This window comes from Somniosus microcephalus, unplaced genomic scaffold (assembly GCF_052327205.1).
Source record: "Somniosus microcephalus isolate GS21.2 unplaced genomic scaffold, FLI_Smic_1.0 unresolved_chr9, whole genome shotgun sequence".
Taxonomy (NCBI): Eukaryota; Metazoa; Chordata; class Chondrichthyes; order Squaliformes; family Somniosidae; genus Somniosus; species Somniosus microcephalus.
In genome coordinates this window covers 17314331-17339855 of record NW_028225187.1, presented here as the reverse complement: position 1 = coordinate 17339855, position 25525 = coordinate 17314331, and the positions used below count along the sequence as shown (strand labels likewise).

Genomic DNA, 25525 nt, shown 5'->3' with positions numbered 1-25525 from the left:
GAAGGTGGGTAGGTGGGGTTTGGGGATATGGGGAGAAGGTGGGTAGGTGGGGTTGGGGGATATGGGGAGAAGGTGGGTAGGTGGGGTGTGGGATATGGGGAGAAGGTGGGTAGGTGGGGTTGGGGGATATGGGAGAAGGTGGGGAGGTGGGGTTGGGGATATGGGGAGAAGGTGGGTAGGGTGGGGTTGGGGGGATATGGGGAGAAGGTGGGGAGGTGGGGTTGGGGGATATGGGGAGAAGGTGGGGAGGTGGGGTTGGGGATATGGGGAGAAGGTGGGTAGGTGGGGTTGGTGATATGGGGAGAAGGTGGGTAGGTGGGGTTGGGGGATATGGGGAGAAGGTGGGTAGGTGGGTTTGGGGGATATGGGGAGAAGGTGGGTGGGTGGGGTTGGTGGATATGGGGAGAAGGTGGGGTTGGCTTCGATCAGAAAGGATTACTACCAAACAGCCTCTCTCTCTCTGTCTCTCTGCAGTCAACACATCTGCATTCCACAAGGAACCCTCTTGCACCAAGAGACCCCATCAATGAGACCTGAACCTCACTTAGGTACAGGGAGGGATGAAGGTTGAAATCGGGAGCGTAGAATTTCCCTGTCATTGTCCACTGGAGACCGGGAGGCGGTGGACTGGACACAGTTCTGAAGTTGCGTAATGGAAGTTCTTCTTCTGTCACTGTGCAGACAGGAATCTCTCCTTGAAGCTGCCCCCTTTCCGAGATGGGGGGGCCTCGGGAGCAGGACCGTCCCTTTGCGGCATCAAGAGTTCATCTTTTACAGAGACGGACCGTGCCCGGCCCTGCTTGGAGAGTAGCAGGTCTTTTGGAGCGTGCTCGAGATCTGTCACTGCGAACAAGACATTGAGACATTATTTATCCATTCTCTCTCTCCCTCCTTTTCTCCTCTTCCCCACGGGCGCTGACCCCCTCGCTGAGCGGGGAGGGCAGGTCCCCCATGGGGCAGTCTGGTGCAGACAGAAGCTCTATAACTATGGTGAGCTGTGCGCAGTAAAACCATCTGTGGGGAACCAGGAGATGGCAGTCCAGCACAAGAAATGCTGCACTTAATCAAGCTCCTTCTACACTCCCAGGGCAGGTACAGCACGGGGTTAGATACAGAGTAAAGCTCCCTCTACACTGTCCCATCAAACACTCCTAGGGCAGGTACAGCACGGGGTTAGATACAGAGTAAAGTTCACTCTACACTGTCCCATCAAACACTCCCAGGGCAGGTACAACACGGGTTAGATACAGAGTAAAACTCACTCTACACTGTCCCATCAAACACTCCCAGGGCAGGTACAGCACGGGTTAGATACAGAGTAAAAACTCACTCTACACTGTCCCATCAAACACTCCCAGGGCAGGTACAGCACGAGTTAGATACAGAGTAAAGCTCCCCCTACACTGTCCCATCAAACACTCCCAGGGCAGGTACAGCACGGGTTAGATACAGAGTAAAGCTCCATCTACACTGTCCCATCAAACACTCCCAGGGCAGGTACAACACGAGTTAGATACAGAGTAAAGCTCCCTCTACACTGTCCCATCAAACACTCCCAGGGCAGGTACAACACGGGGTTGATACAGAGTAAAGCTCCCTCTACACTGTTCCATCAAACACTCCCAGGGCAGGTACAACACGGGGTTGATACAGAGTAAAGCTCCCTCTACACTGTCCCATCAAACACTCCCAGGGCTGGTACAGCACGGGGTTAGATACAGAGTAAAGCACCCTCTACACTGTCCCATCAAACACTCCCAGGGCAGGTACAGCACAGGGTTAGATACAGAGTAAAGCTCCCTCTACACTGTCCCATCAAACACTCCCAGGGCAGATACAGCACGCGTTAGATACAAAGTAAAGCTCCCTCTACACTGTCCCATCAAACACTCCCAGGGCAGGTACAGCACGGGTCAGATACAGAGTAAAGCTCCCTCTACACTGTCCCATCAAACACTCCCAGGGCAGGTACAGCAACGGGTCAGATACAGAGTAAAGCTCCCTCTACACTGTCCCATCAAACACTCCCAGGGCAGGTACAGCACGGGTTAGATACAGAGTAAAGCTCCATCTACACTGTCCCATCAAACACTCCCAGGGCAGGTACAGCACGGGTTAGATACAGAGTAAAGCTCCATCTACACTGTCCCATCAAACACTCCCAGGGCAGGTGCAGCACGGGTTAGATACAGAGTAAGGCTCCCTCTGCACTGCCCCATCAAACACTCCCAGGGTAGGTACAGCACGGGTTAGATACAGAGTAAAGCTCCCTCTACACTGTCCCATCAAACATTCCCAGGGCAGGTACAGCACTGGGTTAGATACAGAGTAAAGCTCCCTCTACAATGTCCCATCAAACACTCCCAGGGCAGGTACAGCACGGGGTTAGATACAGAGTAAAGCTCCCTCTACACTGTCCCATCAAACACTCCCAGGGCAGGTACAGCACGGGGTTAGATACAGAGTAAAGCTCCCTCTACAATGTCCCCATCAAACACTCCCAGGGCAGGTACAGCACGGGGTTAGATACAGAGTAAAGCTCCCTCTACACTGTCCCATCAAACACTCCCAGGGGCAGGTACAGCACGGGTTAGATACAGAGTAAAGCTCCCTCTACACTGTCCCATCAAACACTCGCAGAGCAGGTACAGCACGGGGTTAGATACAGAGTAAAGCTCCCTCTACACTGTCCCATCAAACACTCCCAGGGCAGGTACAACACGGGGTTAGATACAGAGTAAAGCTCCCTCTGCACTGTCCCATCAAACACTCCCAGGGCACGTACAGCACGGGGTTAGATACAGACTAAAGCTCCCTCTACACTGTCCCATCAAACACTCCCAGGGCAGGTACAGCACGGGGTTAGATACAGAGTAAAGCTCCCTCTACACTGTCCCATCAAACACCCCCAGGGCAGGTACAGCACGGGGTTAGATACAGAGTAAAGCTCCCTCTACACTGTCCCATCAAACACTCCCAGGGCAGGTACAGCACGGAGTTAGATACAGAGTAAAGCTCCCTCTACACTGTCCCATCAAACACTCTCAGGGCAGATACAGCACGGGTTAGATATAGAGTAAAGCTCCCTCTACACTGTCCCATCAAACAGTCCCAGTGCAGGTACACCACGGGTTAGATGCAGAGTAAAGCTCCCTCTACACTGTCCCATCAAACACTCCCAGGGCAGGTACAGCATGGGGTTAGATACAAAGTAAAGCTCCCTCTACACTGTCCCATCAAGCACTCCCAGTGCAGGTACAGCACGGAGTTAGATACAGAGTAAAGCTCCCTCTACACTGTCCCATCAAACACTCCCAGGGCAGGTACAGCACGGGTTAGATACAGAGTAAAGCTCCCTCTACACTGTCCCATCATACACTCCCAGGGCAGGTGCAGCACGGGTTAGATACAGAGTAAAGCTCCCTCTACACTGTCCCATCATACACTCCCAGTGCAGGTACAGCACGGGGTTAGATACAGAGTAAAGCTCCCTCTACACTGTCCCATCAAACACTCCCAGGGCAGATACAGCACGGGTTAGATACAGAGTAAAGCTCCCTCTACACTGTCCCATCATACACTCCCAGTGCAGGTACAACACGGGTCAGATACAGAGTAAAGCTCCCTCTGCACTGTCCCATCAAACACTCCCAGGGCAGGTACAGCACGGGTTAGATACAGAGTAAAAGCTCCCTCTACACTGTCCCATCAAACACTCCCAGGGCATGTACAGCACGGGTTAGATACAGAGTAAAGCTCCCTCTACACTGTCCCATCAAACACTCCCAGGGCAGGTACAGCACGGGTTAGATACAGAGTAAAGCTCCCTCTACACTGTCCCCCATCAAACACTCCCAGGGCAGGTACAGCACGGGGTTAGATACAGACTAAAGCTCCCTCTACACTGTCCCATCAAACACTCCCAGGGGCAGGTACAGCACGGGGTTAGATACAGAGTAAAGCTCCCTCTACACTGTCCCATCAAACACCCCCAGGGCAGGTACAGCACGGGGTTAGATACAGAGTAAAGCTCCCTCTACACTGTCCCATCAAACACTCCCATGGCAGGTACAGCACGGGTTAGATACAGAGTAAAGCTCCCTCTACACTGTCCCATCAAACACTCCCAGGGCAGGTACAGCACGGGGTTAGATACAGAGTAAAGGTCCCTCTACACTGTCCCATCAAACACTCCCAGGGCAGGTACAGCACGGGGTTAGATACAGAGTAAAGCTCCCTCTACACTGTCCCATCAAACACTCCCAGGGCAGGTACAGCACGAGGTTAGATACAGAGTAAAGCTCCCTCTACACTGTCCCATCAAACACTCCCGGGGCAGGTACAGCACGGGTTAGATACAGAGTAAAGCTCCCTCTATACTGTCCCCATCAAACACTCCCAGGGCAGGTACAGCACGGGTTAGATACAGAGTAAAGCTCCCTCTACACTGTCCCATCAAACACTCCCAGGGCAGGTACAGCACGGGTTAGATACAGAGTAAAGCTCCGTCTACACTGTCCCATCAAACACTCCCAGGGCAGGTACAGCACGGTGTGAGATACAGAGTAAAGCTCTCTCTACACTGTCTCATCAAACACTCCCAGGGCAGGTACAGCACGGGTTAGATACAGAGTAAAGCTCCGTCTACACTGTCCCATCAAACACTCCCAGGGCAGGTACAGCACGGGTTAGATACAGAGTAAAGCTCCCTCTACACTGTCCCATCAAACACTCCCAGGGCAGGTACAGCACGGGGTTAGATACAGAGTAAAGCTCCCTCTACACTGTCCCATCAAACACTCCCAGGGCAGGTACAGCACGGGTTAGATACAGAGTAAAGCTCCCTCTATACTGTCCCCATCAAACACTCCCAGGGCAGGTACAGCACGGGTTAGATACAGAGTAAAGCTCCCTCTACACTGTCCCATCAAACACTCCCAGGGCAGGTACAGCACGTGTTAGATACAGAGTAAAGCTCCCTCTACACTGTCCCATCAAACACTCCCAGGGCAGGTACAGCACGGGGTTAGATACAGAGTAAAGCTCCCTCTACACTGTCCCATCAAACACTCCCAGGGCAGGTACAGCACGGGTTAGATACAGAGTAAAAGCTCCCTCTACACTGTCCCATCAAACACTCCCAGGGCAGGGACAGCACGGGTTAGATACAGAGTAAAGCTCCCTCTACACTGTCCCCATCAAACACTCCCAGGGCAGGTACAGCACGGGGGTTAGATACAGAGTAAAGCTCCCTCTACACTGTCCCATCAAACACTCCCAGGGCAGGTACAGCACTGGGTTAGATACAGAGTAAAGCTCCCTCTACACTGTCCCATCAAACACTCCCAGGGCAGGTACAGCACGGGTTAGATACAGAGTAAAGCTCCCTCTACACTGTCCCCATCAAACACTCCCAGGGCAGGTACAGCACGGGTTAGATACAGAGTAAAGCTCCCTCTGCACTGTCCCATCAAACACTCCCAGGGCAGGTACAGCACGGGGTTAGATACAGAGTAAAGCTCCCTCTACACTGTCCCATCAAACACTCCCAGGGCAGGTACAGCACGGGTTAGATACAGAGTAAAGCTCCCTCTACACTGTCCCATCAAACACTCCCAGGGCAGGTACAGCACGGGTTAGATACAGAGTAAAGCTCCCTCTACACTGTCCCATCAAACACTCCCAGGGCAGGTATAGCACGGGGTTAGATACAGAGTAAAGCTCCCTCTACACTGTCCCATCAAACACTCCCAGGGCAGGTACAGCACGGGTTAGATACAGAGTAAAGCTCCCTCTACACTGTCCCATCAAACACTCCCAGGGCAGGTACAGCACGGGTTAGATACAGAGTAAAGCTCCCTCTGCACTGTCCCATCAAACACTCCCAGGGCAGGTACAGCACGGGTTAGATACAGAGTAAAGCTCCCTCTACACTGTCCCATCAAACACTCCCAGGGCAGGTACAGCACGGGTTAGATACAGAGTAAAGCTCCCTCTACACTGTCCCATCAAACACTCCCAGGGCAGGTACAGCACGGGTTAGATACAGAGTAAAGCTCCCTCTACACTGTCCCATCAAACACTCCCAGGGCAGGTACAGCACGGGGTTAGATACAGAGTAAAGCTCCCTCTACACTGTCCCATCAAACACTCCTAGGGCAGGTACAGCACGGGGTTAGATACAGAGTAAAGCTCCCTCTACACTGTCCCATCAAACACTCCCAGGGCAGGTACAGCACGGGGTTAGATACAGAGTAAAGCTCCCTCTACACTGTCCCATCAAACACTCCCCAGGGCAGGTACAGCACGGGTTAGATACAGAGTAAAGCTCCCTCTACACTGTCCCATCAAACACTCCCAGGGCAGGTACAGCACGGGTTAGATACAGAGTAAAGCTCCCTCTACACTGTCCCATCAAACACTCCTAGGGCAGGTACAGCACGGGGTTAGATACAGAGTAAAGCTCCCTCTACACTGTCCCATCAAACACTCCCAGGGCAGGTACAGCACGGGGTTAGATACAGAGTAAAGCTCCCTCTACACTGTCCCATCAAACACTCCCAGGGCAGGTACAGCACGGGTTAGATACAGAGTAAAGCTCCCTCTACACTGTCCCATCAAACACTCCCAGGGCAGGTACAGCACGGTTAGATACAGAGTAAAGCTCCCTCTACACTGTCCCATCAAACACTCTCAGGGCAGGTACAGCACGGGTTAGATACAGAGTAAAGTTCCCTCTACACTGTCCCATCAAACACTCCCAGGGCAAGTACAGCACGGGGTTAGATACAGAGTAAAGCTCCCTCTACACTGTCCCATCAAACACTCTCAGGGCAGGTACAGCACGGGGTTAGATACAGAGTAAAGCTCCCTCTACACTGTCCCATCAAACACTCCCAGGGCAAGTACAGCACGGGGTTAGATACAGTGTAAAGCTCCCTCTACACTGTCCCATCAAACAATCCCAGGGCAGGTACAGCACGGGTTAGATACAGAGTAAAGGTCCCTCTACACTGTCCCATCAAACACTCCCAGGGCAGGTACAGCACGGGGTTAGATACAGAGTAAAGCTCCCTCTACACTGTCCCATCAAACATTGCCGTGCCCCAGAGTTTGGGAGGTCCTACAGGTTTCTGGTATACCTTTTTCTCAACCTGATTGTCTTTGGCTCGCCACTTTCTGATTAGTTTGTTTCTGTGTCTTTCTCTCGTACTCACGCACGTTATCCACAGACATATCTGTAAGAGGGAATGCAAATTAACAGGAACAACTTGCATTCGTACCCCACGTTTAAAGTTACAAAACCCCCCCAAGGTGCTTCACAGCAGCGATTCTCAAATAAAATTGCCACCGAGCCACAGAAGGACATATAGGGACAAAGAGGTCGGTTTTAAGGAGCGTCTTAAAGGAGGAGAGAGAGGCGGAGAGGTTTAGGGAGGGAATTCCAGAGCTCAGGGCCCCAGGCAGCTGAAGGCACGGCCGCCAATGGTGGAGCGATGGAAATTGGGGATGCTCAAGAGGCCAGAATTGGAGGAACGCAGAGATCTCGGAGGGTTGTAGGGTAGGAGGAGGTTACAGAGATAGGGAGGGGGACGAGGGCCATGGAGGGATTTGAACAGGAGGATGAGAATTGTAGGGGCTGGAGGAGGTTACAGAGATAGGGAGGGGGCGAGGGCCATGGAGGGATTTGAACATGAGGATGAGAATTGTAGGGGCTGGAGGAGGTTATAGAGATAGGGAGGGGGATGAGGGCCATGGAGGGATTTGAACAGGAGGATGAGAATTGTAGGGGCTGGAGGAGTTTACAGAGATAGGGAGGGGGCGAGGGCCATGGAGGGATTTGAACAGGAGGATGAGAATTGTAGGGCTGGAGGAGGTTACAGAGATAGGGAGGGGGCGAGGGCCATGGAGGGATTTGAACATGAGGATGAGAATTGTAGGGCTGGAGGAGGTTACAGAGATAGGGAGGGGGCGAGGGGGCGAGGGGCCATGGAGGGATTTGAACAGGAGGATGAGAATTGTAGGGCTGGAGGAGGTTACAGAGATAGGGAGGGGGCGAGGGCCATGGAGGGATTTGAACAGGAGGATGAGAATTGTAGGGCTGGAGGAGGTTACAGAGATAGGGAGGGGGCGAGGGGCCATGGAGGGATTTGAACAGGAGGATGAGAATTGTAGGGGCTGGAGGAGGTTACAGAGATAGGGAGGGGGCGAGGGCCATGGAGGGATTTGAGCAGGAGGATGAGAATTGTCGGGCTGGAGGAGGTTACAGAGACAGGGAGGGGGGAGTGGGCCAAGGAGGGAGTTGAACAGGAGAATGAGAATTGTAGGGGCTGGAGGAGGTTACAGAGATAGGGAGGGGGTGAGGGCCATGGAGGGATTTGAACAGGAGGATGAGAATTGTAGGGGCTGGAGGATGTTAGAGATAGGGAGGGTTATGGAGCTCGAGTCTATACATCTACCTCCGACAGTGCAGCGGAGGCTCCCTCAGTACTGGCACCGGGGAGTGTGGGCCTGGATTATGGGGTCGAGTCCCAGAGTATATACATCTACCTCCGACAGTGCAGCGCTCCCTCAGTACTGGCACCGGGGAGTGTGGACCTGGATTATGGGGCTCGAGTCCTAGAGTATATACATCTACCTCCGACAGTGCAGCGCTCCCTCAGTACTGGCACCGGGGAATTTGGGTCTGGATTATGGGGCTCGAGTCCTAGAGTATATACATCTACCTTCGACAGTGCAGCGCTCCCTCAGTACTGGCACCGGGGAGTGTGGGCCTGGATTATGGGGCTCGAGTCCTAGAGTATATACATCTAGCTCCGACAGTGCAGCGCTCCCTCAGTACTGGCACCGGGGAGTGTGGGCCTGGATTATGGGGCTCGAGTCCTAGAGTATATATATCTACCTCCGACAGTGCAGCGCTCCCTCAGTACTGGCACCGGGGAGTGTGGGCCTGGATTATGGGGCTCGAGTCCTAGAGTATATACATCTACCTCTGACAGTGCAGCGCTCCCTCAGTACTGGCACCGGGGAGTGTGAGCCTGGATTATGGGGCTCGAGTCCTAGAGTGTATACATCTACCTCCGACACTGCAGTGCTCCCTCAGTACTGGCACCGGGGAGTGTGGGCCTGGATTATGGGGCTCGAGTCCTAGAGAATATACATCTGCCTCCGACAGTGCAGCGCTCCCTCAGTACTGGCACCGGGGAGTGTGGGCCTGGATTATGGGGCTCGAGTCCTAGAGTATGTACATCTACCTCCGACAGTGCAGCGCTCCCTCAGTACTGGCACCGGGGAGTGTGGGCCTGGATTATGGGGCTCGAGTCCTGGAGTATATACGTCTACCTCCGACAGTGCAGCGCTCCCTCAGTACTGGCACCGGGGAGTGTGCTCCTGGATTATGGAGCTCGAGTCCTAGAGTATATACATCTACCTCCGACAGTGCAGCGCTCCCTCAGTACTGGCACCGGGGAGTGTGGGCCTGGATTATGGAGCTCGAGTCCTAGAGTATATACATCTACCTCCGACAGTGCAGAGCTCCCTCAGTACCGGCACCGGGGAGTGTGGGCCTGGATTATGGAGCTCGAGTCCTAGAGTATATACATCTACCTCCGACAGTGCAGCGCTCCCCCAGTACTGGCACCGGGGAGTGTGGGCCTGGATTATGGGGCTCGAGTCCTGGAGTATATACGTCTACCTCCGACAGTGCAGCGCTCCCTCAGTACTGGCACCGGGGAGTGTGCTCCTGGATTATGGAGCTCGAGTCCTAGAGTATATACATCTACCTCCGACAGTGCAGCGCTCCCTCAGTACTGGCACCGGGGAGTGTGGGCCTGGATTATGGGGCTCCAGTCCTAGAGTATATACATCTACCTCCGACAGTGCAGCGCTCCCTCAGTACTGGCACCGGGGAGTGTGGGCCTGGATTATGGAGCTCGAGTCCTAGAGTATATACATCTACCTCCGACAGTGCAGCGCTCCCTCAGTACCGGCACCGGGGAGTGTGGGCCTGGATTATGGGGCTCGAGTCCTAGAGTATATACATCTACCTCCGACAGTGCAGCGCTCCCTCAGTACTGGCACCGGGGAGTGTGGGCCTGGATTATGGGGCTCGAGTCCTAGAGTATATACATCTACCTCCGACAGTGCAGCGCTCCCTCAATACTGGCACCGGGGCGTGTGGGCCTGGATTATGGGGCTCGAGTCCTAGAGTATATACATCTACCTCCGACAGTGCAGCGCTCCCTCAATACTGGCACCGGGGAGTGTGTGCCTGGATTATGGAGCTCGAGTCCTAGAGTATATACATCTACCTCCAACAGTGCAGCACTCCCTCAGTACTGGCACCGGGGAGTGTGGGCCTGGATTATGGGGCTCGAGTCCTAGAGTATATACATCTACCTCCGACAGTGCAGCGCTCCCTCAGTACTGGCACTGGGGAGTGTGGGCCTGGATTATGGGGCTCAAGTCTGAGAGTATATACATCTACCTCCGACAGTGCAGCGGTCCCTCAGTACTGGCACTGGGGAGTGTGGGCCTGGATTATGGGGCTCAAGTCTGAGAGTATATACATCTACCTCCGACAGTGCAGCGCTCCCTCAGTACTGGCACCGGGGAGTGTGGGCCTGGATTATGGGGCTCGAGTCCTAGAGTATATACATCTACCTCCGACAGTGCAGCACTCCCTCAGTACTGGCACCGGGGAGTGTGGGCCTGGATTATGGAGCTCGAGTCCTAGAGTATATACATCTACCTCTGACAGTGCAGCGCTCCCTCAGTACTGGCACCGGGGAGTGTGGGCCTGGATTATGGGGCTCGAGTCCTAGAGTATATACATCTACCTCCGACAGTGCAGCACTCCCTCAGTACTGGCACCGGGGAGTGTGGGCCTGGATTATGGGGCTCGAGTCCTGGAGTATAGACATCTACCTCCAACAGTGCAGCACTCCCTCAGTACTGACACCGGAGAGTGTGGGCCTGGATTATGGGGCTCGAGTCTCCGGGAGTGTTGGCCAAAAACCCACGAACTTCTCACTCAGAGGTGAAAGTGCTACAGGTATGCCAAAACTGCTGCAGTTGTATTCCCTTTTTAAAATTTGCAAGCAAGCGCTTGTTTATCTTTTCCAACTCGTTCAACTTAACCCTCACTGTCAAACTGGAATAACCGGTCTCTGAATGGCAATCAGCCATGAGCCGCTCCAAACCCGAGCTCGCTCTCTCTTTCTCAGCCCGATTCTCGCCTGCGTCCCCTCACGGGCACTGACCCCTCGCTGGGGAACGGGTCCCGGAACTCCCCCCCTAACAGCGCTGTCGGAGCCCCTTCACCACACGGGACTGCAGCGGTTCAAGAAGGTGGCTCACCACCACCTTCTCGAGGGCAACTAGGGATGGGCAATAAAAGTCGTCTTTGCCAGTGACGCCCACGTCCCACGGATGAATAATTAAAGCTTCTGCTATCTGCGCCTTGCGCTCGGTGAGTTTGAGTGGGTGAGGAGTTCCTCGGGGCAGTGTCCCAGCCTCTACCATCTTCAGCTGCTTCATAGAAACATAGAAGATAGGAGCAGGAGGAGGCCATTCGGCCCCTCGAGCCTGCTCCGCCATTTAATGAGATCATGGCTGATCATCCAAATTCAGTACCCTGTCCCTGCCTTCTCCCCATATCCCTTGATCCCTTTAGCCTTAAGAAATATATCCAACTCCTTCTTGAATATATTTAATGAATTGGCCTCAACTGCCTTCTGTGGTAGAGAATTCCACAGGTTCACCACTCTCTGGGTGAAGAAATTCCTCCTCATCTCAGTCCTAAATGGCTTACCCCTTATCCTTAGACTGTGACCCCTGGTTCTGGACTCCCCGACCATCAGGAACATCCTTCCTCCATCATCAATGACCTTCCCTCCAACATAAGGTCAGAAGTGGGGATGTTCGCTGATGACTGCACAGTGTTCAGCGCCATTCGCAACTCCTCAGATAATGAAGCAGTCCGTGGCCGAATGCAGCAAGACCTGGACGACGTTCAGGCCTGGGCTGATAAGTCGCAGGTAACATTCGCGCCACACAAGTGCCAGGCAATGACCATCTCCAACAAGAGAGAGTCTAACCATCTCCCCTTGACATTCAACAGCATTACCATCGCCGAATCCCCCACCAACAACATCCTGGGGGTCACCATTGACCAGAAACTTAACTGGACCAGCCACATAAATACTGTGGCTACAAGAGCAGGTCAGAGGCTGGGTATTCTGCGGCGAGTGTCTCACCTCCTGACTCCCCAAAGCCTTTCCACCATCTACAAGGCACAAGTCAGGAGTGTGATGGAATACTCTCCACTTGCCTGGATGAGTGCAGCTCCAACAACGCTCGAGAAGCTCGGCACCATTCAGGATAAAGCAGCCTGCTTGATTGGCACTCCATCCACCACCTTAAACATTCACTCCCTCCACCACCGGCGCACCGTGGCTGCAGTGCGGACCATCTACAAGATGCACTGCAGCAACTCACCAAGGCTCCTTCAACAGCACCTTCCAAACCCGCGACCTCTTCCACCTCGAAGGACAAGGGCAGCAGGCGCACGGGGAACACCACCACCTCCAAGTTCCCCTCCAAGTCACACACACCATCCTGACTTAGAAATATATCGGCCGTTCCTTCATCGTCGCTGGGTCCAAATCCTGGAACTCCCTCCCTAACAGCGCTGTGGGAGCACCTTCACCACACGGACTGCAGCGGTTCAAGAAGGCGGCTCACCACCACCTTCTCAAGGGGCAACTAGGGATGGGCAATAAATGCTGGTCTTGCCAGCGACGCCCACATCCCAAGAATTAATCAATAAGAAACTATTTTAAAATGTAGGTGCTACCATGATCTTGGCCCGTACAGAGCAGGTGGGATTGAGAGTCGGGGGGGCGGGGGGCGTGTGCGGGGTGACGTCCTAACGGATTCGGGTCAGAGATTGGCCATCTGAGGTGAAGTCGGAACAAGGAGGGAGTGAAGGGCGCCAGTGAAATGTTCAGATTGGGATTATTTGAAAGTCTATCTCGTTGGCCAATGGTTTGAGATCCAATATGGTGCTACCAGCCTCGACTTAAACTTACCGAACCATTCATCGATCCAGGCAAAGGCTTGGCGATGACCAACTAGTAGTATTTCTCGAATGTTCTACCAGAAAAAGCAGAGGAGAATTCACTCATAAGGGGGGACGTCTATCATGGGTCAGGTATAGCACGGGGTTAGATACAGAGTAAAGCTCCCTCTACACTGTCCCATCAAACATTCCCAGGGCAGGTACAGCACAGGGTTAGATACAGAGTAAAGCTCCCTCTACACTGTCCCATCAAACATTCCCAGGGCAGGTACAGCACAGGGTTAGATACAGAGTAAAGCTCCCTCTACACTGTCCCATCAAACACTCCCAGGGCAGGTACAGCACGGGGTTAGATACAGAGTAAAGCTCCCTCTACACTGTCCCATCAAACACTCCCAGGGCAGGTACAGCACGGGTTAGATACAGAGTAAATCTCCCTCTACACTGTCCCATCAAACACTCCCAGGGCAGGTACAGCACAGGTTAGATACAGAGTAAAGCTCCCTCTACACTGTATCATCAAACACTCCCAGGGCAGGTACAGCACGGGGTTAGATACAGAGTAAAGCTCCCTCTACACTGTCCCATCAAACACTCCCAGGGCAGGTACAGCACGGGGTTAGATACAGAGTAAAGCTCCCTCTACACTGTCCCATCAAACACTCCCAGGGCAGGTACAGCACGGGTTAGATACAGAGTAAAGCTCCCTCTACACTGTCCCATCAAACACTCCCAGGGCAGGTAGAGCACGGGGTTAGATACAGAGTAAAGCTCCCCCTACACTGTCCCACAAACACTCCCAGGGCAGGTACAGCATGGGGTTAGATACAGAGTAAAGCTCCTTCTACACTGTCCCATCAAACACTCCCAGGGCAGGTACAGCACGGGGTTAGATACAGAGTAAAGCTCCCCCTACACTGTCCCATCAAACACTCCCAGGGCAGGTACAGCACGGGGTTAGATACAGAGTAAAGCTCTCTCTGCAGTGTCCCATCAAACACTCCCAGGGCAGGTACAGCACGGGGTTAGATACAGAGTAAAGCTCTCTCTACACTGTCCCATCAAACACTCCCTGGGCAGGTACAGCACGGGTTAGATACAGAGTAAAGTTCCCTCTACACTGTCCCATCAAACACTCCCAGGACAGGTACAGCACGGGGTTAGATACAGAGTAAAGCTCTCTCTGCACTGTCCCATCAAACACTCCCAGGGCAGGTACAGCACGGGGTTAGATACAGAGTAAAGCTCCCTCTACACTGTCCCATCAAACACTCCCAGGGCAGGTACAGCACGGGTTAGATACAGAGTAAAGCTCCCTCTACACTGTCCCATCAAACACTCCCAGGGCAGGTACAGCATGGGGTTAGATACAGAGTAAAGCTCCCTCTACACTGTCCCATCAAACACTCCCAGGGCAGGTACAGCACGGGGTTAGATACAGAGTAAAGCTCCCTCTACACTGTCCCATCAAACACTCCCAGGGCAGGTACAGCACAGGGTTAGATACAGAGTAAAGCTCCCTCTACACTGTCCCATCAAACACTCCCAGGGCAGGTACAGCACGGGGTTAGATACAGAGTAAAGCTCCCTCTACACTGTCCCATCAAACACTCCCAGGGCAGGTACAGCACGGGGTTAGATACAGAGTAAAGCTCCCTCTACACTGTCCCATCAAACACTCCCAGGGCAGGTACAGCACGGGTTAGATACAGAGTAAAGCTCCCTCTACACTGTCCCATCAAACACTCCCAGGGCAGGTACAGCATGGGGTTAGATACAGAGTAAAGCTCCCTCTACACTGTCCCATCAAACACTCCCAGGGCAGGTACAGCACGGGGTTAGATACAGAGTAAAGCTCCCTCTACACTGTCCCATCAAACACTCCCAGGGCAGGTACAGCACGGGGTTAGATACAGAGTAAAGCTCCCTCTACACTGTCCCATCAAACACTCCCAGGGCAGCTACAGCACGGGGTTAGATACAGAGTAAAGCTCCCTCTACACTGTCCCATCAAACACTCCCAGGGCAGGTACAGCCCGGGTTAGATACAGAGTAAAGCTCCCTCTACACTGTCCCATCAAACACTCCCAGGGCATGTACAGCACGGGTTAGATACAGAGTAAAGCTCCCTCTACACTGTCCCATCAAACACTCCCAGGGCAGGTAAAACACGAGTTAGATACAGAGTAAAGCTCCCTCTACACTGTCCCATCAAACACTCCCAGGGCAGGTACAGCACGGGGTTAGATACAGAGTAAAGCTCCCTCTACACTGTCCCATCAAACACTCCCAGGGCAGGTACAGCACGGGGTTAGATACAGAGTAAAGCTCCCTCTACACTGTCCCATCAAACACTCCCAGGGCAGGTACGGCACGGGTTAGATACAGAGTAAAGCTCCCTCTACACTGTCCCATCAAACACTCCCAGGGCAGGTACAGCACGGGGTTAGATACAGAGTAAAGCTCCCTCTACACTTTCCCATCAAACACTCCCAGGGCAGGTACAAACCAGTCCATGCCGGCGTTTATGCTCCACTCAAGCCTCCTCCCGTCTTTCCTCATCTAACTATCAGCGTAACCCTCTATTCCCTTCTCCCTCATATGCTTGTCCAGCCTCCCCTTAAAAGCACCTATACTACAGGAAAATTTGTGATACCCGGCACCGACGGGACCGAGCTGTTGCCGATCTATCAAAACTGCTGGACATACCAGCGTTAATGTTGAAGCATAGGGAGGTTTTCATCTCCGTATCTGACAACAAACACTGTTGCTTAGCAACAGCTTCTAAACAGTCGGCCCGTACCTTGGAAGCGTCTCTGTAGCTTAGCAACAGCTTCAGAGAGACTTTCCAGAGCCTGACTGTTGGAAAAAAAAGCCACGAGAAGAAAAAAAACTTAACAGAACGGCTCCTGATTTCTGCCGGCAGATCGAGGTTTCCGGACATACAACCTCCGGATAAACCAAAGTCTCCTGTATTCACCTCAACCACTCCCTGTGGTAGCGAGTTCCACATTCTCACCACTCTCTGGGTGAAGAAGTTTCTCCTGAATTCCCGATTGGATTTATTACTGACTGTCTGATCTTGATGGCCCTCTAGTTCTGGTCTTCCCCACTCGTGGAAACATTCTCTCTCTGTCTACTCTCAAAAACTTTCATCATTTTAAAGACCTCTTATCAGGTCACCTCTCAGCCTTCCCTTTTCAAGAGAAATGAGCCCCAGCCAGTTCCTTCATAAGAAGATAAGAAATAGGAGCAGGAGTAGGCCAATCGGCCCCTCGAGCCTGCTCCGCCATTCAATAAGATCATGGCTGATCTGATCCTAACCGCCAATCTACTATCACAGAACTATCTCCTGAATCTAACAGAATTCGACACACGAAATAGGAGCAGGATCAGGCTACACGGCCCCTGGGCCCGCTCCGCTACCCACAGGGCCATGACCGATCCGAACCTAGACTCATGTCCAAATTCCTGCCCGCTCCCCGTAACCCTTAATTCCCTTTACTTCTAGGAAACTGTCTATTTCTGTTTTAAATTTATGTAATGATGTAGCTTCTACAGCTTTTTGGGGCAGCATATTCCATGGACCTACCACCCTCTGAGTGAAGTAGTTCCTCCTCATCTCAGTTTTGAAAGAGCAGCCCCTTATTCTAAGACGATGCCCCCTAGTTCTAGTTTCACCCATCATCGGGAACATCTTCCCCGCATCCACCCGATCCAACCCCTTCACAATCTTATATGTTTCAATAAGATCGCCTCTCATTCTTCTGAACTCCAATGAGTAGAGTCCCAATCTACTCAACCTCTCCTCATATGTCCATCCCCTCATCCCCAGGATTAACCGAGTGAACCTTCTTTGTACTGACTCGAGAGCAAGTATGTCTTTTCTTAAGTATGGACACCAAAACTGTATGCAGTATTCCAGGTGTGGTCTCACCAATACCTTGTACAACTGAAGCAATACCTCCCTATTTTTACATTCTATCCCCCTAGCAATGAAAGCCAACATTCCATTGGCCTTCTTAATCACTTGCTGCACCTGCATACTAACCTTTTGAGTTTCGTGCACCAGGACCCCCAGATCCCTTTGTACAACAGTACTTTCCAGTTTCTTGCCATTAAGATAATAACTTGCTCGACGATTTTTCCTGCCAAAGTGCATAACCTCACACTTTCCAGTATTGTATTCCATCTGCCAAATCTCTGCCCACTTACTTAGCCTGTCTATGTCCCCTTGCAGGTTTTTTATGTCCTCCTCACTCACTACTTTCCCTCCCATCTTAGTATCATCTGCATACCCTCTCAGACCTGGTCTCGTCCTGGTAAGTTCTCACCCGTCGCGCTGACTCACCTTGTGTACGAACTGTTCGACTCGAGTCTGAAGGCCGTAGACCTCGAATCTGACGTGTACCAGCTTGTACGAGCACATGATGGGGTCGTGGGTCCGTCGCCAGTCCTCAGTCAGGGGCCCTCGCTTGGTCCTCGCTGACTGGAAGAACCGGGGGTCCTGTGTTGAAAGCGAGAGGTTTCACGGTGAGCTGACACCCCACATTGCTCCTCCCCTCCGCTCGTTCTCCGGCTAACTGTGCACAGGCCGGGATAGGGCTTGAGTCGTTCCTGCTCTGTGTGTGTGTTTGTGTGTGTGTAGGGGTGTCACAGCACGGAGAACATGAGAACATCAGAATTAGGAGCAGGAGTCGGCCATTCGGCCCCTCGAGCCTGCTCCGCCATTCAATAAGATCGCGGCTGATCCTCGACCTCAACTTCACTTTCTCCGCCCGATCCCCATATCCCTCGATTCCCCGGGAGTCCAAAAATCTCTCGATCGCAGCCTTGAATATACTCAACGACTGAGCCTCCACAGCCCTCTGGGGCAGAGAATTCCAAAGATTCACCGCCCTCTGTGTTGTGTATGTAATATGTGTGCTACTTTGAACCTATGGACAGGACTGCACTACTTGTTGGGCGTAGTGATACGCAGTACCACTCCTGGCCATAGGGGTATAAATAGTACTGTGGGTACTGATCTCCCCTCAGTTCCCGCCTGTGGGCATGAAGTAAAGACCTACGTATAGTCCCTACCTCCAACCAGTAAAGACCTGTTTGAGTTATACGTTTAAGTCTTTGTGTTAATTGTTCAATACAATACACATACTTAACACTCTGAGTGAAGAAATTCCTCCTCATCTCAGTCCTCAATGGCCGACCCCTTATCCTGAGACTGTGACCCCTGGTTCGAGACTCTCTCCAGCCAGGGGGAAACAGCCTCTCAGCATCTACCCTGTCAATCCCCCTCAGAATCTCAGACCTTTCAATGAGATCACCTCTCATTCTCCTAAACTCCAGAGAGTATCGGCCCAATCTCCTCAATCTCTCCTCATAGGACAGCCTCTCATCCCAGAGGTCAATCTAGATTCCAGAGCAGTGTGGGGATGCAGTTGTTGTGGAGGGGTTGGGTGACCCCAGAAACCCAAACTAGTACAGAGGGAGCGCTGCACCATCGGAGGTAGATGTATATACTCTAGGACTCGAGCCCCATAATCCTGGCCCACACTCCCCGGTGCCAGTACTGAGGGAGCACTGCACTGTCGGAGGTAGATGTATATACTCTAGGACTCGAGCCCCATAATCCAGGCCCACACTCCCCGGTGCCAGTACTGAGGGAGCGCTGCACTGTCGGAGGTAGATGTATATACTCTAGGACTCGAGCCCCATAATCCAGGCCCACACTCCCCGGTGCCAGTACTGAGGGAGTGCTGCACTGTCGGAGGTAGATATATATGCGCTAGGACTCGAGCCCCATAATCCAGGCCCACACTCCCCGGTGCCAGTACTGGGGGAGCGCTGCACTGTCGGAGGTAGATGTATATACTCTAGGACTCGAGCTCCATAATCCAGGCCCACACTCCCCAGTGCCAGTACTGAGGGAGTGCTGCACTGTCGGAGGTAGATGTATATACTCTAGGACTCGAGCACCATAATCCAGGCCCACACACCCCGGTGCCAGTACTGAGGGAGCGCTGCACTGTCGGAGGTAGATGTATATACTCTAGGACTCGAGCCCCATAATCCAGGCCCACACTCCCCGGTGCCAGTACTGAGGGAGTGCTGCACTGTCGGAGGTAGATATATATGCGCTAGGACTCGAGCCCCATAATCCAGGCCCACACTCCCCGGTGCCAGTACTGGGGGAGCGCTGCACTGTTGGAGGTAGATGCATATACTCTAGGACTCGAGCCCCATAATCCAGGCCCACACTCCCCGGTGCCAGTACTGAGGGAGCGCTGCACTGTCGGAGGTAGATGTATATACTCTAGGACTCGAGCCCCATAATCCAGGCCCACACTCCCCGGTGCCAGTACTGAGGGATCGCTGCACTGTCGGAGGTAGATGTATATACTCTAGGACTTGAGCCCCATAATCCAGACCCACACTCCCCGGTGCCAGTACTGAGGGAGCGCTGCACTGTCGGAGGTAGATGTATATACTCTAGGACTCGAGCCCCATAATCCAGGCCCACACTCCCCGGTGCCAGTACTGAGGGAGTGCTGCACTGTCGGAGGTAGATGTATATACTCTAGGACTCGAGCCCCATAATCCAGGCCCACACTCCCCGGTGCCAGTACTGAGGGAGCGCTGCACTGTCGGAGGTAGATGTATATACTCTAGGACTCGAGCCCCATAATCCAGGCCCACACTCCCCAGTGCCAGTACTGAGGGAGCGCTGCACTGTCGGAGGTAGATGTACATACTCTAGGACTCGAGCCCCATAATCCAGGCCCACACTCCCCGGTGCCAGTACTGAGGGAGCGCTGCACTGTCGGAGGTAGAAGTATATTCTCTAGGACTCGAGCCCCATAATCCAGGCCCACACTCCCCGGTGCCAGTACTGAGGGAGCGCCGCACTGTCGGAGGTAGATGTATATACTCTAGGACTCGAGTTCCATAATCGTTTCAATTAGATCACCTCTCATTCTTCTAAATTCTAGAGAATATAGGGGCTGTGGGTGGAGATTAAATGGATGGGTAGAGTCCTTGATAGGGGAGAGTGTACATGGGCTGTGGGAGGAGATTAAATGGGTGGGTAGAGTCCATGATAGGGGAGAGTGTGCAGGGGCTGTGGGAGGAGATTAAATGGGTGGGTAGAGTCCATGATAGGGGAGAGTGTACATGGGCTGTGGGAGGAGATTCAATGGGTGGGTAGAGTCCATGATAGGGGAGAGTGTGCAGGGGCTGTGGGAGGAGATTAAATGGGTGGGTAGAGTCCATGATAGGGGAGAGTGTCCATGGGCTGTGGGAGGAGATTAAATGGGTGGGTAGAGTCCGTGATAGGGGAGAGTGTTCATGGGCTGTGGGAGGAGATTAAATGGGTGGGTAGAGTCTGTGATAGGGGAGAGTGTACACGGGCTGTGGGAGGAGATTAAATGGGTGGGTAGAGTCCATGATAGGGGAGAGTGTACACGGGCTGTGGGAGGAGATTAAATGGGTGGGTAGAGTCCATGATAGGGGAGAGTGTTCATGGGCTGTGGGAGGAGATTAAATGGGTGGGTAGAGTCTGTGATAGGGGAGAGTGTACACGGGCTGTGAGAGGAGATTAAATGGGTGGGTAGAGTCCATGGTAGGGGAGAGTGTACATGGGCTGTGGGAGGAGATTAAATGGGTGGGTAGAGTCCATGATAGGGGAGAGTGTACATGGGCTGTGGGAGGAGATTAAATGGGTGGGTAGAGTCCATGATAGGGGAGAGTGTCCATGGGCTGTGGGAGGAGATTAAATGGGTGGGTAGAGTCCGTGATAGGGGAGAGTGTTCATGGGCTGTGGGAGGAGATTAAATGGGTGGGTAGAGTCTGTGATAGGGGAGAGTGTTCATGGGCTGTGGGAGGAGATTAAATGGGTGGGTAGAGTCTGTGATAGGGGAGAGTGTACATGGGCTGTGGGAGGAGATTAAATGGGTGGGTGGAGTCCATGATAGGGGAGAGTGTACATGGGCTGTGGGAGGAGATTAAATGGGTGGGTAGAGTCCGTGATAGGGGAGAGTGTACATGGGCTGTGGGTGGAGATTAAATGGGTGGGTAGAGTCTGTGATAGGGGAGAGTGTACACGGGCTGTGGGAGGAGATTAAATGGGTGGGTAGAGTCCATGATAGGGGAGAGTGTACATGGGCTGTGGGAGGAGATTAAATGGGTGGGTAGAGTCTGTGATAGGGGAGAGTGTACATGGGCTGTGGGAGGAGATTAAATGGGTGGGTAGAGTCCATGATAGGGGAGAGTGTACATGGGCTGTGGGAGGAGATTAAATGGGTGGGTAGAGTCCGTGATAGGGGAGAGTGTACATGGGCTGTGGGAGGAGATTAAATGGGTGGGTAGAGTCTGTGATAGGGGAGAGTGTACATGGGCTGTGGGAGGAGATTAAATGGGTGGGTAGAGTCTGTGATAGGAGAGAGTGTACATGGGCTGTGGGAGGAGATTAAATGGGTGGGTAGAGTCTGTGATAGGGGAGAGTGTACATGGGCTGTGGGAGGAGATTCAATGGGTGGGGAGAGTCCATGATAGGGGAGAGTGTACATGGGCTGTGGGAGGAGATTAAATGGGTGGGTAGAGTCCGTGATAGGGGAGAGTGTACACGGGCTGTGGGAGGAGATTAAATGGGTGGGTAGAGTCCGTGATAGGGGAGAGCGTACACGGGCTGTGGGAGGAGATTCAATGGGTGGGGAGAGTCCATGATAGGGGAGAGTGTACATGGGACGTATTTGGAGATTAAATGGGTGGGTAGAGTCGGTGATAGAGGAGAGTGTACATGGGATGTGTGTGGAGATTAAATGGGTGGGTAGAGTCGGTGATAGAGGAGAGTGTACATGGGCTGTGGGAGGAGATTCAATGGGTGTGTAGAGTCCATGATAGGGGAGAGTGTACATGGGCTGTGGGAGGAGATTCAATGGGTGGGGAGAGTCCATGATAGGGGAGAGTGTACATGGGCTGTGGGAGGAGATTAAATGGGTGGGTAGAGTCCATGATAGGGGAGAGTGTACATGGGCTGTGGGAGGAGATTAAATGGGTGGGTAGAGTCTGTGATAGGGGAGAGTGTACATGGGCTGTGGGAGGAGATTAAATGGGTGGGTAGAGTCTGTGATAGGGGAGAGTGTACACGGGCTGTGGGAGGAGATTAAATGGGTGGGTAGAGTCCGTGATAGGGGAGAGTGTACATGGGCTGTGTGTGGAGAAATGTGAATCAAATCAACTTTTATTGTGATTGTTAGTGCACAAGTGCAGTACAACGAAATGTAGGCTTGCGGCTCCCGAGAGTGTACATTTAGATTAAGACATTTAAACATTCAACATACATTTGGCTTGTAATACATTAACATAAACACAACCACAATAAAGTGCATTGGCAGATGTGCAGGCTTTAGAGTTTATTTGTGGAGTTCAGTAGGATGACAGCCCTGGGAAAGAAGCTGTTCCTAAATCTGGTCGCTCGGGTGCGAATGCATCTGTAGCGTGTCCCAGATGGCAGGAGGGCGAACAGACTGTGGCTGGGGTGGGTAGGGTCTTTGATGATGGACCGTGACCTCCGTAGACAGCGTTTCTGGTATATGTGCTCTATGGTTGGTAGCCGGGTGCCGGTAATGCGTTGGGCAGTTTTGACTACCCGCTGCAAGTAATGCATTTGGGGAGGGTTAACAAGACAAGGGAATGCACAATATCTGGTGGGACACTGAGAAGTGTAGAGGATCAAAGGGACCTTGGAGTGCATGTCCACAGATCCCTGAAGGTAGCAGGACAGGTAGATAAGGTGGGTAAGAAGGCATACGGGGTACTTGCCTTTATTAGCCGAGACATAGAATATACGAGCAGGGAGGTTATTCTTGAACTGTATAAAACACTAGTTAGGCCTCAGCTAGAGTACTGCGTGCAGTTCTGGTCACCACATTACAGAAAGGATGTGATTGCACTAGAGAGGGTGCAGAGGAGATTTACGAGGATGTTGCCTGGGCTGGGGAATTTTAGCGATGAGGAGAGATTGGATAGACTGAGGGTTTGTTTTCCTTGGAACAGAGGAGGCTGAGGGGAGATTTAATTGAGGTGTATAAAATAATGAGGGTCGAGATAGAGTGGACAGGAAGGACCTATTTCACTTAGCAGAGGGGTCAATAACACAAAGAATTCGACCCAACACAATCGTCACTAAGCAAAAGGAAAAATATCTGTCATATTGGGCAGAAACAACAAAAACCCAACACAAACTCAATTGCTACTTGGCCCTAAACAGACAATACAACATGGCTGATTACCTGACCATGGTAAAGGATAGCAAACTGAGAAAAACCTTGACAATGTACAGACTTAGTGAACATAGCCTGGCGATCGAAAAAGGTAGACACAGACAGACCCGGCTACCAAGAGAGGACAGGATATGCCCTCACTGCAGTCAGGGAGTGGTGGAGACAGAGATGCACTTCCTCACAGCTTGTGGAAAATATCAGGGCATAAGGGAGAATTTCTACCCAAAATTCACAAAAATATGCCCGGAATTCAGAAATTTGAATGACGACCAAAAACTCCCATACATACCAGGGGAAGAGAGAAATTGCATAACACTAGCGGCACACTATGTTACAGCTTGCCATAAACAGAGGGACAACCAGTAAATATAAGAAAAGAGTATGTATAAATTATATGAAAGTATATATTTATACACTCAGGGATATATCTGTTTATACACTGTATGGATAGATCTGTATTTTTGTGAACAAACATGAATGTTTTCCGATGCTTTGGCAACATAAGATGTAACTTGTCATGCCAATAAAGCGATTTGAATTGAATTGAATTGAATTGATTGAAAGTAATTGGGAGAAGGATTAGAGGGGTGTTGAGGAGAACGTTCTTCACCCAGAGGGTGGTGAGGGTCTGGAACTCACTGCCTGAAAGGCTGGTCGAGGCAGGAACCCTCATCGCATTTAAAAAGTGCCTCATTAACATTACCTCAGATTCTTTGTAAAATTGAACGGGAAATTCATCGCACAGAATATCGAGATTGCAAACGTTCTCTGGTAGAGTCGAATCACGATTAAAGACCTGATGTGGAGATAGAAACAGAAATTCATTGTGTGATAAGGGAGATCACCACACTCACCTCTCCCCATTTACACTCACACACCGGGGCAGCCTGTTCCCTATCGGAGGGGGATTAACCCTCTCACTCACCTCTCCCCATTTACACTCTGACACCGGGGCAGCCTGTTCCCTATCAGAGGGGGATTAACCCTCTCACCCACCTCTCCCCATTTACACTCAGACTCCGGGGCAGCCTGTTCCCTATCGGAGGGGGATTAACCCTCTCACCCACCTCTCCCCATTTACACTCAGACACCGGGGCAGCCTGTTCCCTATCGGAGGGGGATTAACCCTCTCACCCACCTCTCCCCATTTACACTCAGACACCGGGGCAGCCTGTTCCCTATCGGAGGGGGATTAACCCTCTCACCCACCTCTCCCCATTTACACTCAGACACCTGGGCAGCCTGTTCCCTATCGGAGGGGGATTAACCCTCTCACCCACCTCTCCCCATTTACACTCAGACTCCGGGGCAGCCTGTTCCCTATCAGAGGGGGATTAACCCTCTCACCCACCTCTCCCCATTTACACTCAGACACCGGGGCAGCCTGTTCCCTATCGGAGGGGGATTAACCCTCTCACCCACCTCTCCCCCATTTACACTCAGACACCGGGGCAGCCTGTTCCCTATCGGAGGGGGATTAACCCTCTCACCCACCTCTCCCCATTTACACTCCGACACTGGGGCAGCCTGTTCCCTATCGGAGGGGATTAACCCTCTGCACTCACCTCTCCCCATTTACACTCAGACACCGGGACAGCCTGTTCCCTATCGGAGGGGGATTAACCCTCTCACCCACCTCTCCCCATTTACACTCCGACACCGGGGCAGCCTGTTCCCTATCGGAGGAGATTAACCCTCTCACCCACCGCTCCCCATTTACACTCAGACACCGGGGCAGCCTGTTCCCTATCGGAGGGAGATTAACCCTCTCACCCACCTCTCCCCATTTACACTCAGACACCGGGGCAGCCTGTTCCCTATCGGAGGGAGATTAACCCTCTCACCCACCTCTCTCACTTCACTTACATTGTCATTGGAACCGTTGTTATTTTGAAACTTGGTCTCGATTCTCACGGAGAACCTGGGCAGGAAGGAGCACTGCGAAAAACAGAGAGGAACCGCTGTGAAATCCAGAGTTCGTGCAGTGGGGGCTAACTGAAAACTGAAAGATGCCAATGAACCCACTGTAATTGTGGGGTACTCACGGTGTACTCTAAGCACCAGGCCAGTAACGGGAACATGGAGGGGGAAAGCAAATGATAGAGTTACACTTTCAGCAACTAGATCGACCCCACCTACCCACCTTCTCCCCATCTACCCCAAC

At 52.4% G+C, this 25525-nt stretch overlaps 1 protein-coding gene across 1 annotated transcript; it reads right to left on the bottom strand.

Moving 5' to 3' along the window:
- Positions 1–195: 195 nt before the first annotated feature.
- LOC147084835 (cytoplasmic phosphatidylinositol transfer protein 1-like) lies at positions 196–25525 on the bottom strand. The gene is made up of 6 exons (XM_085979279.1): positions 25228–25525; positions 24065–24157; positions 17433–17588; positions 13092–13155; positions 7155–7238; positions 196–843 (listed from the first exon to the last, which is right to left on the bottom strand). The coding sequence occupies exons 1-6, from the start codon at positions 25513–25515 to the stop codon at positions 671–673; spliced, it is 858 nt and encodes a 285-aa protein (XP_085835405.1). The 5' UTR covers positions 25516–25525; the 3' UTR covers positions 196–670.